The sequence below is a fragment of the Podarcis pityusensis genome (assembly GCF_964106645.2).
Source record: "Podarcis pityusensis genome assembly, chromosome: 14".
Classification (NCBI taxonomy): Eukaryota; Metazoa; Chordata; class Lepidosauria; order Squamata; family Lacertidae; genus Podarcis; species Podarcis pityusensis.
In genome coordinates, this window is record NC_138039.1 from 10,175,926 (window position 1) to 10,191,985 (window position 16,060).

A 16,060-nucleotide genomic window follows, 5' to 3' on the forward strand; every position below is an offset into this window, starting at 1 on the left:
CAGTTATGATCCCATTCACAACTGAGCCACCCACACAAAAAGCTCCTTCCACAGCAGCCGGCCTGACATCCTCTCTTTATATACTGTTGCTTTATTTGGCGTCTGCGAAACACCAGCCAATAAGGGAGGGCGTCAACAGGAAGTGTTGCTAGCTGACCAAGTTTGAATTAAATGGGCAACGCTGGGTGGAAAGCAAAAAAAATTCACCTAAAGAAAAGGAGAAGGGATACTTATTTTAAAAAAGAAAAGCAGCAACTCGAGTCAATGCTTTCAACATTGTTTTAAAAATAAACCCGAAGCCACTATGTGGAGCTCTTGTACAAATGCACTCCAGAAACGCAAGGCTGTAACTAGTCAGCAAGGCAGCCTAGTCTACATGAGAGAGAACTCGGCTTGTGCGTCATGTCCAGAAGCTTTCCAGGAATGGCAGAGCATTGGGGACATTCATGGGGGATTGAGACAATCATTGGCTGCTTGGCTGGTCATCTTGGCTGCTTTGTACGCCCGGGATGAGAGGCAAAAATGCCTCCAGATTCTGGGGGATGACAGCAGGAGACAGTCATTGCACTAGTGACCTGTTTGTGAGTTTCCCACTAGGGTAAACAAGGATGATGGAGTGGGTCAGAGGCGGAGAATCCGTAGCCCTCCAAATGATGTTCGAGTAATACTAACCCATTCTATTTGTTTCTCTGCAAGCCAGAACAAAGGGGGAAAGGCATTCAGAGCCGAGTCACGAAGTTGGCCAATGCAAACAGAGAACAAGGCAAGACAACGTTAATTTCCCTTGCGCAGCAGCAAAAAGAAAGCAAACTCCACTTGATGGATCAAACTTTGCCGAGCACAACTTCCATCATCCCAGAGTCCTCTCCTGACCCATTATTAGCTCAAGAGATCTAGGTCTACATCTAAGAACCTCACGATCTAAGTCAGTGGTTCTCAAAGGGTGTGGCAGGAGACAAGGGCAAGTGTGTTGGGAAGACCCAAGGATGATCAAAGTAACACTTAAACATTCCTGTGTGGTATATCATGCAGTGGTTGGACTTGACCGCCAGAGGCAAACTCCATTGTCTCTTGAGACAGATGGATGCCAACAAAGTACAGTACAGTATAATATCAAAATGATTACTGTATTATAATTATTTGACTATTATGCTGTCTCTTATGCTTTGTATTTTGCTTTTATTATTAAATGATGGACACCACACTAGGATCTTTTGATTGGTGAAGATCAGTATATATATAAATCAATTTATTTATTATTATTATTAAATGTTCTTATTTGCAGAATATGTAGCTGCTTTCTGGATGTCCCAGCTGCTATAGCTACTAGCCACAATGGCTGGATCCTGTCATAGAATTTTGTAGGGACTCTGAGGATCAGTCCAGCCCCCTGCAATGCAGGAATATGCAGTTGTCCCAAATGGGGATCAAACCTGCAGCCTTGGCATTATCAGCACCACGCTCTAACCAACTGAGCTATCAGGCAGTCTGCCTTGGAATACCAGCTGCTGGGAATTACAAGTGGGAAAATGCTGTTCCACTCAGGTCTTGCTGGCAAGCATCTGGCTGCACAATGTGATCAAAGATGTTGGACTCGATGGGCCTTTAACCTTTGTCTCCAAGGAGCTCAGGGTGAAATGCACAACCCTCATTTCACCCGCACAACAGCCCTGTGAGGTAGGTTAAGGTGAGAGGTCAACCCAGTGAGCTTCACGGCCGAGTGGAGATTGGAACCCTGGTCTCTCGGGTCCAACACTAACCACTACACCATACTGCCTCTCGTGGACAGCCCTGGCAGCACAAGATCCAGATCAGCTCCTCCCAGAAGGAGCATGGGTTCAGAATAACCTTCAGGGTTCAGAATAACCTTCAGGGTTCAGAATAACTTCCATTTTCATTGTGCAGAAAGAGGAAGGAAGAGCTGGTGGGTTTCAAGAGCTGTAGGCGTACTTGTGAGGCTCAGGCACCTGACGGCTCTTTTGGCCCGTCCTTCCTGTCTTACTGGATAACCCCAACCCGCATTTCCTTCCACTATCTGCAGCCACCACCAGCCAGAAGGAACTTGCCCCATTCCCAGCACAGCCCCTTCAGCTTGCTGCACTATTGATTTCCTGCCTCGCCAAGTTCCAAGATGGTACTGTTTGTTTCCCCAGAGATGACGTCTCCCACCACACAAACCTTCCCTCTCTTATGCATCGCATTCCATTAAAAGAATCACAACATGACCCATTTTTTTACCTCGAAATGTACCAAATTTGTGGGGTCGCCTGGACCAGATTAAAAACGGCTGCTGCGCTAGGTGCTCGTTTCCACATTGCACACTCATTTTGATGTCGGGAATCTCAGCTCTTGTGCAAAATCGAGCTGGTTTACTTACAGAACAAGTTCAGGCATGTGAATGCATGCAACCTCCTTACAATGGTGCAGTGGACACTTGGACACTCTCCCCCTTTATGCTTCAGCAATGCACCAGACCAATTTCAGTCAGGCTACCAGGACACGGTGGGATACTTCTACCTTGATGGAACTACCAGATTTGGCAGCGTCAACCAATTAATATCACAACATGACAGATGCAACAGAGCCAAGTTTCTCCAAGTTGGGACAATCTCTTGGCCAACTAGCGTCATGCAACTGATGCCCATTTCAAGCTGTCTGTTTGTGCATTAAAATATAATAACACTGAAGGAGCGTCTCCAACCCCACGGTTCAGCCCAGACACAGAGGTCCAGCCCGGAGGGCCTTCTGGCAGTTCCCTCATTGCAAGAAGTGAAGTTACAAGGAACCTCTCAGCAGACACAAGAGGGCAATTAAAGGCATAATGAAGAGAGATACCTTCGAAGACACAAGGGCCCCCTTTCTTTAACTATGTTAATGACCAAAATCAAGACCTTGTTATACCAACAGATTAATATTCTCAGTGGAGAGGTTCCATTAACTAATCACACCCTCCCAGTGGAACACCTTCTCATCAGATGTCAAAGAAATAAATGCCTGATTTTTAGAAGACATCTGAAGGCAGTCCTGTAAAAGGTAGTTTTTATTGTGGTTTTATTGCAGGGGTAGGCAACCTAAGGTCCATGGGCCACAAGCGGCCCTTGGGGGGGGTCATTTAACTGGCCCACGAGCTAACCCTGAACCGAGCCACCCACTCGATAAGTCCCTGCGCGCTGCGCTAAACTGGCACAGCACAGGGACTGGCTTCCGCGGCGCCGGAAATCGCGTCTGCACAGGCGCAAACACTGGAAATCACGGGTAAACCTTGCCAACCCCTGTTTTACTGTGTTTTTAATATTTTGTTGCAAGCCACCCATAGTGGCCAGGGCAACCCAGTCAGATTGGCGGTGCACATCATGATTATTATTATTATTATTATTATTATTATTCTGGCGACAATCAGGTCTTGTTAGTTCCCAATATCTCCTACTGCACCATATGATTCTACTCTCCAGATAGCTCAGCTGCGCAATGCCACATTAAAAAGCTCAAGCTGTCCAGTATTGTTGCTGCTGCTGCTTTTAAACAAAGGAAGAAATCTAATCCCCTCTACCCAGTTCTACTATTTTCTACACAAGGAATGCATTCTGCCTGTTGGGTTTATAAATGCTGACCCACTCCAGGGAAGGGTGGGTAGGAGAGACACGCCCCTCAAACAACTTGCAGGCACCAGGCTTAGAAATCTGAATTTATTATTATTAATTGCACTTAGTCCTCTCTTTTTTTCCTCCAAAACGTGAACCGGCGGGGGGGGGCGGAATGTGAGTATTTAGAGCTGAGAGGGGGCACGAAATTTTGTCCTCGCTCAGAGAGCCACATTACCAACGTTTGCCCCTGAACCCAGACCTCCACCACATAAGGGAAACGAAAACTGAACCAGTCGGGATCTATCCTTATACAGTGGTACCTCGGGTTACATACGCTTCAGGTTACAGACTCCGCTAACCCAGAAATATTACCTCAGGTTAAGAACTTTGCTTCAGGATGAGAGCAGAAATCGTGCTCCGGCGGCACAGCGGCAGTGGGAGGCCCCATTAGCTAAAGTGGTACCTCAGGTTAAGAACAGTTTCAGGTTAAGAACGGACCTCCAGAACGAATTAAGTCCTTAACCCGAGGTACCACTGTACTTGTACTGCAAACCCTGTCACAACTGAAGGCCACACCATTTCCCCTTTAAAAGGCAGAGCCGCTTGCTTCAAGGACCAGGAAGCCGGGCCCAGCCTACACACTTCTGCCGGTGAATCAGCTTCTTCATTCAGAAACATGACGGTGCTGACTCATAAGAGGGTTACACGCCAATAGACAGGAAATGCAAATCCAGATTCTCTCTGGTTAAACACACACACACACACACACACACACACACACAGCTCAGCTCAACCCACAGGGACGTGTTGTGGCGTCCCTCACCGAAACCCAGCAAGAATCCTGCACACCACCTCACCGGAAGGAAGATCCCCTTCAGTTGTTGAAACCTCGGTGGGATACCTAATGCGGAAAGACAACAGATGAGCCCACCTTCGCCTACACACTATTTGTTTAAAGCGGCATTGTAACACTTTAAACCAGGCCTGTCCAAAGTCCTAATCCGGGGGCCTAATCCGGCCCACTGCTCTGTTTAATCCAGTCTATCTCCTGGGGTAAAATCCTAAAAAAAAAAGCTCAACAACGTCAATCTTAAAAAAAAGCTGAACAACTTCAATCCTTAAAAAAGCTGAACAACTTTGGTTGGCCCTCATGCATGTTCTGGCCCTCTTTGAAAAAAGTTTGGGCACCCCAAAAACTGTCATGGCTTCCTGCAAAGAATCCTGGGAGCAGTAGTTTGTTACGTTTAAACCGTCCATTCCTCTTCCCAGGGAATTCTGGGAGTCTTGTGAGAAGAATAGGGGGCCAGCTAACAATCTTGGCTCTGCCTACCGTGCCTTCCGCTGTAAAAGCACCTACAGGCGCCAGCCACCACCAAGAGTAGCCCAGTCAGTTTGCTGCAACAAAAACGGCAAAGAATAAAAAAATTCAGAACGGTAAGCCTTTGGCGACCCCAATCCACCTCTTCAGAATCCATGCAGTGTTGACAAGTGTTACTGGGGAGGAGGGAAATGTGGGAGAGAAAGTTTGGAGGCGGGAAATGGTATGCAAAACCTGCTGACCACAATCCTTCACACATTTCCTTGGGAGAAATTCCACTGCAATCTGTGGGGCTTCCTTCCAAGCAAACAAAGATAGGATGTTCACGGCAAAAAAGGATGGGACAGGTCTGTCAAAGAAACTCCTGCCCGCATACCAGCTGAGGATTTTAATTTTATTTTATTTTATTAAAGATGTTCTTGGTTTACAGAAGTATGTGCAATGTCTGTCTGTCTGTCTCTCTCTTTTCAAGTAACATTTTTTACAGATCAGTTTTTTACAGACCAGCCAAGGATTATTATGAACTGTAGACCTGTGAACTTTCCCCACATGCCCAGATTTTAATCTTCCTCACCCTCTTCCCTGACGGTTTATTTAAACATCCAGCCTGAAGAATTCTGCGGGATAAAAAGGAAGATGAACCATGAAATACACAGACACACCTCTGCAACATTTTGGTTGGTCCAAGCAAAGGAATTGCCCTAATGTAGTTATTGCACCATTTCCTCCCCTTCAGAACAGAATATCCAGTTCTGGTGTTAACTACACTTTTATCCTGCCATATCTCCAAGGAGTTCAAGGTAGAATAGACAATTATTTCTCCACAGCCACCCCATTTACCCCCCACACACACACACCTCACACCCACTTTGTGAAGTAGGTTACGCCACAGAGCCAGGAAACCTATGGCATCTCCAAGCATTGTTGGACTGTACAATTACCATCACCCCCAAGCCCGACCCAGCCACTACACCATGCTGCCTCACACCCTGTCTTATAATAATAATAATAATAATAATAATAACCACCAAAGAATTGGTGCTTTTGAATTATGGTGCTGGAGGAGACTCTTGAGAGTCCCATGGACTGCAAGAAGATCAAACCTCTCCATTCTGAAGGAAATCAGCCCTGAATGCTCACTGGAAGGACAGATCCTGAAGCTGAGACTCCAATACTTTGGCCACCTCATGAGAAGAGAAGACTCCCTGGAAAAGACCCTGAGGTTGGGAAAGATGGAGGGCACAAGGAGAAGGGGACGACAGAAGACGAGATGGTTGGATAGTGTTCTTGAAGCTACCAGCATGAGTCTGACCAAACTGCGGGAGGCAGTGGAAGACAGGAGTGTCTGGCGTGCTCTGGCCCAGGGGGTCACGAAGAGTCGGACATGACTAAACAACAACCACCACCAAAGTACACAACGGAAACTTCCACCCTGACTCAAACTCACTTCCTTTCCTCGAGGGCTTAGTAATGATGTGATGGCCAACATTTTTGCATGAGCTTAACCGGATTCAGAAGGAAGTGATTTTTGTTCATTTATGGCAGTGATGCCCAGTGTGGAGGCCCCTCCAGAGTGCAACCATTGGCTATGCTAGTAGTGGCTGATGGGAATTGGAGTCCAACAACAACTGGAGGGTGTGCAATATTTGCTATGCCTGCTTTAAGACAGCTGTATATTACTCTTCTGCAAATTACTCTTCTGCAAATATATACCACAGCAGTTTACAATACGGTCTGAGGTTTTGGTCTGAAGATGCAAGAGGGCCTGCTGAAGCAAAATAGGTCTGCTTCTGGTCAGTATCTGGGTGGGTGACCATCTCAGAACAGGAGGTATGCTGATTTGAGTTCCAGGATGGAAGAATGGTGGGACAGAATTTGCTGTTGACATCTGTTTGTCCAGGGCGCAAACCTCAGCAGCGTATATGGAAGGCAGCCCTGTATATATCGGGGAGTTTTAAATGTTTGACGTTTTATTACATTTCTATATTTTGCTGCAAGCCCCCCAGAGTGGCTGGGGGAAGCCAGCCAGATGGGCAGGGTATAAATAATAAAATTATTGTTATTATTATTAAATTATTATAGAGGTCCTGGGCTGCTAAAACAACAAGACACCCCACTTGGTCTTGCTGATGTGGTCCAAAAGAAAGCAGTGCATTTAGAGGGATATTATAATATGATGAATGCGCAAGCAGGATTTGAACTGTGAGCAACGGAAAGATTTAGAAATTATTGTACTGTGATTAGGATACAAAAGAGGGAAGATGGGGTGCAGCAAAGAGGTAGGGGGGAATTGGAAAACAAGATAAGAAGTTGATAAAAGAAAGAATTGTAGTCATATCTCGGTGTGACGTTAACATATGAGAGTGCTGGAGGTGAACTAGTTAAACAGGTTACCCAATCAGAACTGAGGGGGGTGGAGTCAGAGGGACTATAAAACCAGCTCTGGGAGGGGGAAACAGGGAGTTCATTGGGAGTTGGGTGGTTGGTTGGAGTGGGAGTGAATTGGAATAGAGTCTGTGGGTAGGTCGAGTTAGTGTAGTGAAATAAGCTGAGTCAGGAACAGTTAGGGAGCTAGGAAGACAAGTAAATATCTGAGACGTGGTTTAGTGAGTGAGAGCAAGTAGCGGAAGTTATAGGTCTGGATAGGCAGCCCATGATTGTAATTGACTGAGACCATTTATGAAACCACACGCTTGTTAAACTGCAATAAATAAACAGAAGTTTATGTTCCAATTTAACCCTGACTGGGCCTGGGTGGTAGCAGCGAGAAATAAAGTAGTGAAACATCCGGGGACCCTGTGTGATCGCCACACTCGGTTCCTCAATGCCTTCGGAGTCAAACGTTCCGGCTGCTGAAGGATCAAAAACCGAAGTGAGTGTTCCAGTTTTCGAACGTTCTTTCGGAAGCTGAACATCTGACGGGGCTTCCACGGCAGGAGCTTCCTACAGCCAATCGGAAGCCGTGCTTTGAAAGTCGAACGGACTTCCAGAACGAATTCTGTTCGACTTCCGAGGTACAAATGCATTACGTATTGGAATTATATGTGAAATCTGTGAGAATTGAATAAAATACCGTATATTTAAATGAAAAGGAAAGCAGAGCAATACGTTTGGCATCAGCTTGGCTACAGGAGTTGCCAAAAGGAGGTGAACAAAAAAGAAAAATAATAGTATTTTGTAATATAAATGCCGCTACGTATTTAAAATACTCCCCCAAAACACAATTAACACAGAACCACTTTCCAAATTCACCTCAAAACTTCCAGCAACTGTGTTGAAAATATAATTTCCCTCCATAGGGCTCTGTAGTAAAGCATTTGCTATGCAGGCAGAAGGGGCCCTGGTTCAATCTCTGACCTCTCCACATAGGGCTGGGAAAGACTCCTGCCTGAAACCCTTGAGGGCTCCTGCCAGTCAGTGTAGACAATACTGACCTACATGGACCAATGGTCTGACTCAGGTATAAGGCAGCTTCCTATGTTTTGAATAAATTATTCAAGTTCCTTGTCATCACGCTCACCTGTAAAGGCACCTGACAAGCCAGTGATGCCTTCCAGGCTCACTCACCTGCACAGGTGATAATTCTCCAGCATCCTTTCCACATGAGGTTAAGCAAACACACACACACACACACGCAAGCAGCAGCACGAGATAAAGTATGCAAAGCTAATAGATAATAGCCGTTGAAAGGACCATACTTTGATCACATCCAGTTATAATAATAATACTAATAATATTTATTTATACTTTATTTTAAACTTTTATTTTATTTATGTTGCTTCTCCAAGAAAATATTCTGCTGCTTTAAGTTGAAGAAGATTGGATACTTATAATAAAAAGAAGTTTGCTGTATTAATATATAAATATATTAAAGGTTTTTATTCATAATAGCCCAAAGTAGTGTTTTCTTATGGGTGAGCATCCCATAAAGTCCATTTTCAGTGCAATCCTATAAAAACTTCCATTAAGTCCATTAAACCATTATTCCATTAACCCATTATTATTTATAATAATTATACTTATCTTTATTATTATTATTATTATCATCATCATTCCATTAACCCAATAATAACCCAATCCCATTAATGGGGCTTACTTCTGAGGAGACCCATATAGGAATGCACACGTAACTGACAACAATTCACGTCAGCCCCTTGGGCAAAGGTCAGAAATATATTGATCCAGCAACAGTGGGAAAGCCACAGGTTCCCCACCCCTGAACTAGGACTGACCATGGATTAGCTCACAGAAAGAGCATACTGGCAGCCATCTTTTCTTTGACAACCTGTTGCATGTTTATGTGAGAAACAGTCTTTATATGCTCGGTTAACACAAGATTATGCAAGTGGCTTTTTATGTGATGCTAATACAGTTGTACCTTGGTTTGCGAACGCCTTGCGAGTCGAACGCTTTGGCTCCCAAACGCCGCAGACCCGGAAGTGAGTGTTCCTGTTTGCAAACATTCTTTGGAACCCGAATGTCCGACGCGGCTTCCAATTGGCTGCAGAAACTTCCTGCAGCCAATCGGAAGCTGCGCCTTGGTTTCCGAATGTTTTCCCCACTTACATGCATTTTGACTCACATGCGATCGCTTCTATGTGCAGCGCCAGGAAATAGTTAAACAAATAGATTTAAATAGCAAAAATGGCGCAAAAAGAGCAGAAACACAACTTGCAATCCCATGAGCCTTTGCACCAACGTTCGAGGACTGTGGAGAGCTAGAGTTTGGAAGGAATCGTTTAGGTGGAGTTTGGTGGGGGTATTTGTGGATTTTGGACCGAGTTCGGCTTTTTAGATGGTGTTCCCCACTATACACGATTTCACGTATACGTGTGGTACCTGGGAATGTAACCCCCATCAGTGGGGAGACACCTGCATCAGGATTTCTGTCATTTAATTCTACTTGGGGCTCATCATGCTCTTCCATGACTGCTGATTTATGTATCTTCAATGGGACTGCCAGATCAGGAGCATCCCAGATCCTGAGATTTCAGGGCCCAAGCCTGAGACTTGGTGATGTCACAGGGACAGGCCCTGGAGATGGAGGTTAAGTGGGAGAGGGGAGCAGAGGAGGACAGGTCTCCCAGAGGTTCTATGCTGTAATTTGCAGCCAAGTCCTGCTGGGCTAACGCTCGCAAACAACATGCATAATCTTCTTAATATTCTTTTACTCTATTAAAGGCATTCTCACCCACCTGAAGATTCAAGCCGTCTACCTGTCAGGGGAAGGCAAACCTGGAGACTGGTCAGAACTGGAGGTCTGGTAACCTGAATGTATAGTTTTTAATATATTGACCAAATATTCTATTGCTGCAAATCACTTTCTGTTCATTTTGCAGTTTGGCAAGTAAGATAAGCAGTTACACACACCTTTAAAAAATAAATGGCACAATGACCCTACAGCTTTCCATTTCCGACTTATTAAAAAACCCACATAATACAAAGTGGTTTTGGAGTCGTTTAGAGGGTTTGTTTTTTAAAAAATGATCCAAATAAATTAGCCCACTTCATTAAGTGACTTCCTGTGTCACCTTTGGCCATTCTCACCCGCCAAAGAGATTTCTGCAAACGTGCCAAAAGGGAAGTGGGCGATGACAGGCCTCCAAGTATGTGCCGAAAGGATATTAAGGACCGATTTTTACAACACAGCAACCGCTTGCTTTTATCACACTAGCTTTTGAGGCATTTCCAAAAGCTTCTGGCTGTCTCCAGCAAAACTCTATTCCACAAGACAGTAGCTTAGTGGTAGAACATTAAGTCCATTAATACAGGGATGAGGAACTTATGACCCTCCAGATCAGAGCTTTCCAAACTTTGTGTGTCAGTGACACACTTTTTAGGCGTGCATCATTTTGCAACACAATAATTCAGTTTTACTAGCAAACTGGAGGTTAAACTAACCCCTTTCCAGCCCCAGGAGGAGTGCAGGGAGCGTGACACACCTAGAACACACTAACATGTCATGACACACAGTTTGGAAAGCTCTGCTCCGGATGTTCCTGGACTCCAATTCCCATCAGCCCCAGGCAACATGGTCAGGGATTGTGGGAGCTGTAGTCCATCAACATCTGGAGAGGCCCACAGGTTCCTCAACCTTCGACCAAAGTTACTTGGCCCAACCAGAAAAGCATTGCCTGCCTGCCCATACATATTTGTTGACTCATCTGCCTGCCTGCACATACCTATGTTAGTCAGTGATGGACAACTGTCCTCCAGTTTTCAAAATTCTCCCAGTTCATTTGCAGGCAAGAGATTCTTACCCACCGCAGGCAAATCAGGCAAGCTGCTATTTACGAGCCTGCCATAAAGCAAGCCTGGCAAATGAGAACACCGAAACGCAAAGAACATTTCGATATCTAGCCTTCTCTCTCTCTCTCTCTCTCTCTCTCTTCTTGCCAGTTACGCAAGTAGTAATTACTCTATTATGCCTAACTATGCAAACAACGTGCGGGCCTTACCCCAGTAGTCATTAACAGAGTACTTAAAAGGGTTCCCCGGCCTTTGATGTGGGGAATTAACAAATAACGAAGCATTCTTGTTCCAACTGTAATCCCAGAAAGGGACATTCCCTTGTATTTAATTTTTTTTTTTTTTTTAATCTTAAGCAGAACACACACAGGCACACACAGCTCAGGTGTGCTGCCCGGCCAAAAGTGTCAAACAAAATTCCATTTTCATACGCTTACAATTCCCACTGTGCTCAATGGGGTTTATTTGATGGGCACAGGATTGCAGGCCAGTATATGTTTTTTTTGTACAATTAACTGCAATGTTGGCACAAACCAAGCTGTTTTCCAAATTTTGCTGCCTTCCCCTTTCCCCCCCCCCCCAAAAAAAACTAGAATTAAACCACTTCAGCAGCCTTGGAAATTCTAGGCGCAGGGCAAGGATGCTGAACATCAGTCCCAGGAAATAAATGACGGGGGGGGCCCAACCTGTCTCCCTGGCCCTTGGGACCCTCCCTCAGGCCATGCTCCAACCCGGACGAAAGGAATGAATAATCTAAATAATCTTATAGCATCTTGAAATGTCTGTCCATTTTATGTCTTCAGGACCAAAGCCCACACCTCCATTAGGACCGCCCACCACCTATCACATAAACGGCTGCTGGATGGCAAAACGCACCTGGCGCCTGGCTAATTTTGGACGCTGGGGCCATCTTAATAAGTCAGTCTCAGCCTGCCAAGGAGGGAGCCAGTCTAACCTCTCCTGGGAGGGAAGTCCACAAAGTTGGGGCCACGGGAAAAGGCTCCCTTTCCTGCCACCGCCGACCATGCGCTTCTGATGCTCATGGGACCGACAGAAGGTGGTCGACCAAGGATCCTAGCACCCAGGCAGGTTCATATATATAGGGAGGTACATTTTCTCAAGGAGCCTGGGCCCCAGTCATATAGGGCTTTGGAGGTCATAACCACCACCTTGAATTGTGCAGTTGTTTTCATGACCTGGGGTAGCCCAGCTGGTAGAGCACGAGACTCTTAATCTCAGGGTTGTGGGTTCAAGCCCCACAGCGGGCAAATGATTCCAGCACTGCAGGGGGTTGGGCGAGGTTATCTACGTGCGCTTCCTTCCAGCTCTACAATTCTATGCTCTCTGGAACAGGCGCCAGTCAGCAGCTGGGCTGGAGCATTTGGGGGCAGCTGAAGCTTCCAAATAAGAGGGCTTTGATAAAATATCTTGTCCAGGACAGGAGAACACGGGCCACAGACTCCACCTCTGCAGAGCCACAGGGGTACTTGCGTTCATGCTGGGGGCTTTTAAAGCATCTCCCCATATCCCTCGTTGCCAGTGGCAAGAATTAAGACTGAATCTTGCCCTCTATCTCTGTACTGCTGTTAGCCACTGCATCCTCCAGCCACTGACTCCTAGCAGGAAAGGAAGCTGCCTAATACAGTGGTACCTTGAGTTAAGTACTTAATTCGTTCCAGAGGTCCGTACTTCACCTGAAACTGTTGTGAACCCGAAGCACCACTTTAGCTAATGGGGCCTCCTGCTGCTGCCGCGCCACCGGAGCACGATTTCTGTTCTCATCCTGAAGCAAAGTTCTTAACCTGAGGTACTATTTCTGGGTTAGTGGAGTCTGTAACCTGAAGCATATGTAACCCGAGGTACCACTGTACCAGATCAGACCATTGGTTTTTATCCAGCTACATCTATCGTCTACAACAGACACATCCAACTCTTTAGAGACTGCGATCTACTCCCAGTATAATGTGATCTACCCATTGTCATTGCTTTTTTTGGGAAAGGTGGCAGACCATCAATCACACAACAGTCCACAGCCCTCAGTCCTTCGCCCACTCTGCCACCAACTAGGGGAGTTAAAGCTTTCACAGCAGCGCCAGCAGGGGCAGGATGCGTCGCCATCGCTCAGGAGCAACAGGGCAATCTCTTTTTTTACTCCTGCGATCAACCTGGATAACCCTGGCGATCTACCCGTCGATCGTGGTTGCCCGGTTGGTCTACAATTACCAGCAGCACCTCTCCAGGGATTCAGGCAGTCAACATTCCCAACCCTACCTGGCGATGCCAGGAATTGAACCCGTGACCTTCTGCATGCAAGGCAGAAGCTCTACCGGTGAGCTAGGACCTTTCCCCAGCAGGACTCTTATTCTGCCCTGTGTCCTCTGACATGCGGCGAGGACCACAGGAGCTGTGCAATATCTTGCCCCTTGGACAGAGTTCAGGCAGTCGAGAACAAGCAGCCAGATCCCACGCAAAGAGGACCGAGATTTGGAAACAGAAACGTGAGCAAGTGTTCCAAAACAAAAGCATGACACTATCTGCCCATCCCACCAAGGCTGAGTTACAGCTCAGAGCTGCTGCATGACACAGAGCGAAGCTCACGCAGCCGGTGATGATAAGAGCAGAAATATGCAACATCTGTAGAAAGAACTGGCGCAGCACAGGGGAAGAACTGCCTGTGAAGCTCATAAGGGCAAGCAAGGCCTTCTGATTTCTCCATGCGTTTGTACCTTATACCATCATTATGCCACCCAGCCTCTTAAGGAACTCACCCACTTTATCTTCACAACAACCCTGCAAGGCCAGGCGCAAAGAACCTAGCAGTGGGCCAATGCTCTAACTGCTGCACCACACTGCCCCTCATGTTTATATGCACAGATAAAGACAACAATTTTCTAAGATACGCATTACTTATAACACAAAACAGCGTACACCACCTTGAGCTCCTTGAAGGAACTGGGGGAGATAAATGTAATCATTTACATGTTATAGAGAGGATTGTTTGGCTCCCTCTGTCAAGTTTCAGACAAGCTGTTTTTAATTTCACCAATAATTTAGCAACGTCTGTATTTTTATGCTTAACTGGTTTTTCAAATCCTGCTCATAGGTTTAAGCCATGAACTTGTTTCTTAGCCATCCGAGCTGTTTCATTAACATTTTATGCCTTTTTCCCTTCTTTTGTAAGCTACATCAAGTCTATTTCTCAAAGAAAGCCAGGACGCAAACTTCCAAATAAATAAATATCGCCCATACAAAATTTTACACAGAAGCACCTTTTCAAATTCCATTTCTTCGCTACGTTGAATGACCCTCGCACACTAGTGTGACCCCAAAATATATAACTCGGGGTAAGTTTGGGGTAGGGAGAAGGAAGGCTATGTGCCACCAATATTCCATGACAAGTCTTTAGCTGAATCAATGCCCTGTTTATTTTCTTTATCCAAAAAGACGTCTAGCATCACTCTGCTTCTGAGTAACTTACCAGAAAAGCGGTATTCCTTGTCCAATGCAACACATTGGACAGAGCGGGGATTATTTCTGCCTCCTACTTTCACACTAGTGCAGTTTACAACACACATGCAAAGCAAAAAATAATAATACATCCATCATAAAATACAACACACACACCTGTTTCCACCCACAGTGGATTACAGAGACCTCGATACAATTTTGGACTGAAAAATACACTCAGATCTGACACCTAGAAGAGGTGATTCCGATTCCACACCAATCACGCTCCTGGCAAGCCACCTTCCAGATATTACTGTACCACAAAACCATTAATAATCACCTAATTAATAGTACTGGAAAATTGCCTTTCAACACTGTTCTCAAGACATTGCACTGGCATAATAAGGACTGAAAATAAAACACATTCAAGGAAGTTCAGGGACAACCGATCTCATTCTCACAAATGAATTCAAAACTCGTTTTAAAAGCGGTTAAACAAAACAGTAAGAGATAATAAAAAAGACAGTGTGACCACCTCTCGGTTTTAAAGAGGGCAAAATCAGGAAGATCCCGCTCTCGGAGTGCCAGAGCTATCGTTAGGCCAGATTTATAGTCACAAGATTATTCCATTTGACTTGTGCGCTCAAACATTTCGCATTTGGGAGAGATCAGCAAGAGATCTTGCATTGCTTATCCTTGCAAAAAAAATAATAATAATTAATTTTTTTGGCGGTTTCGAGCGTTGTGCGCTTCCTGCCATCCGTTTCTGAACACCGAAGTTTGCTTTGGGGTAGAGCGCGGGGGTGCGAGCAGCTGGCCTTCGCCTGGGGCGCAAAAGAGCTCTTGCGCGACCCACGCGAGATCCCTCTCTTACCTTTCGGAAGGGACATGGCTCTCTCTTTCTGGCTGCGTGGATCGGCGGAGGAGAGAGAGCGCTGCTTCCTGGCGGGTTCCGCCCGATGAAGATCCGGCTAGGCGCCCAGGTGAGGCAGCGGGAGACGTCGGGGCAGGGCGCGCGCCGGCAGCACCCAGGACATGTCCAGACAGCCTCGCAGCCTTCGCGTGGATGAAGCGCAACAGCCTCTGCAGGAGGGGCGGCGAGAAGCTGCATAAAAGGAGCCCCGGCCCCGCCCAGGACCATGCGTTCTGCCCCCCGCATTGGCTGCTTTCTCTGAAGGGGGCGGGGTTTTGCTAGACCACGCCCCCTTCCCTGCTCTACCTTTTATACGCAGGTAGCCCTGCAGGGAATCCCAGTCACCGGCTGCGTGGTAGAGAAGCGTTGATCTATGCACAAGGCAGAAGGTGCTCTGGGTGCCACAGGAATCCTCGTCACCTTCTTCCCCTGCAAGTTGTTTTTTTATTATTATTATTTCTGTACCGCTTTATATTTTTAAGAAAAATCTCAAACCGGTTTAAAGGTAAAGGGACCCCTTTAAAGGTAAAGGGTCCAGTCGTGACCAAC

General features: G+C 46.1%; 1 protein-coding gene across 1 annotated transcript in view; it reads right to left on the minus strand.

Annotated features, from left to right (window-relative positions):
* Positions 1 to 15,668, minus strand: part of MAP2K3 (mitogen-activated protein kinase kinase 3) — a 65,835-nt gene extending 50,167 nt beyond the window's left edge. Inside the window, exon 1 of the mRNA XM_080981218.1 lies at positions 15,473 to 15,668. Coding sequence (XP_080837344.1) covers positions 15,473 to 15,488 — 16 coding nt within the window. The 5' untranslated portion in view covers positions 15,489 to 15,668. The remainder of the gene's footprint in view (positions 1 to 15,472) is intronic.
* Positions 15,669 to 16,060: the final 392 nt, after the last annotated feature.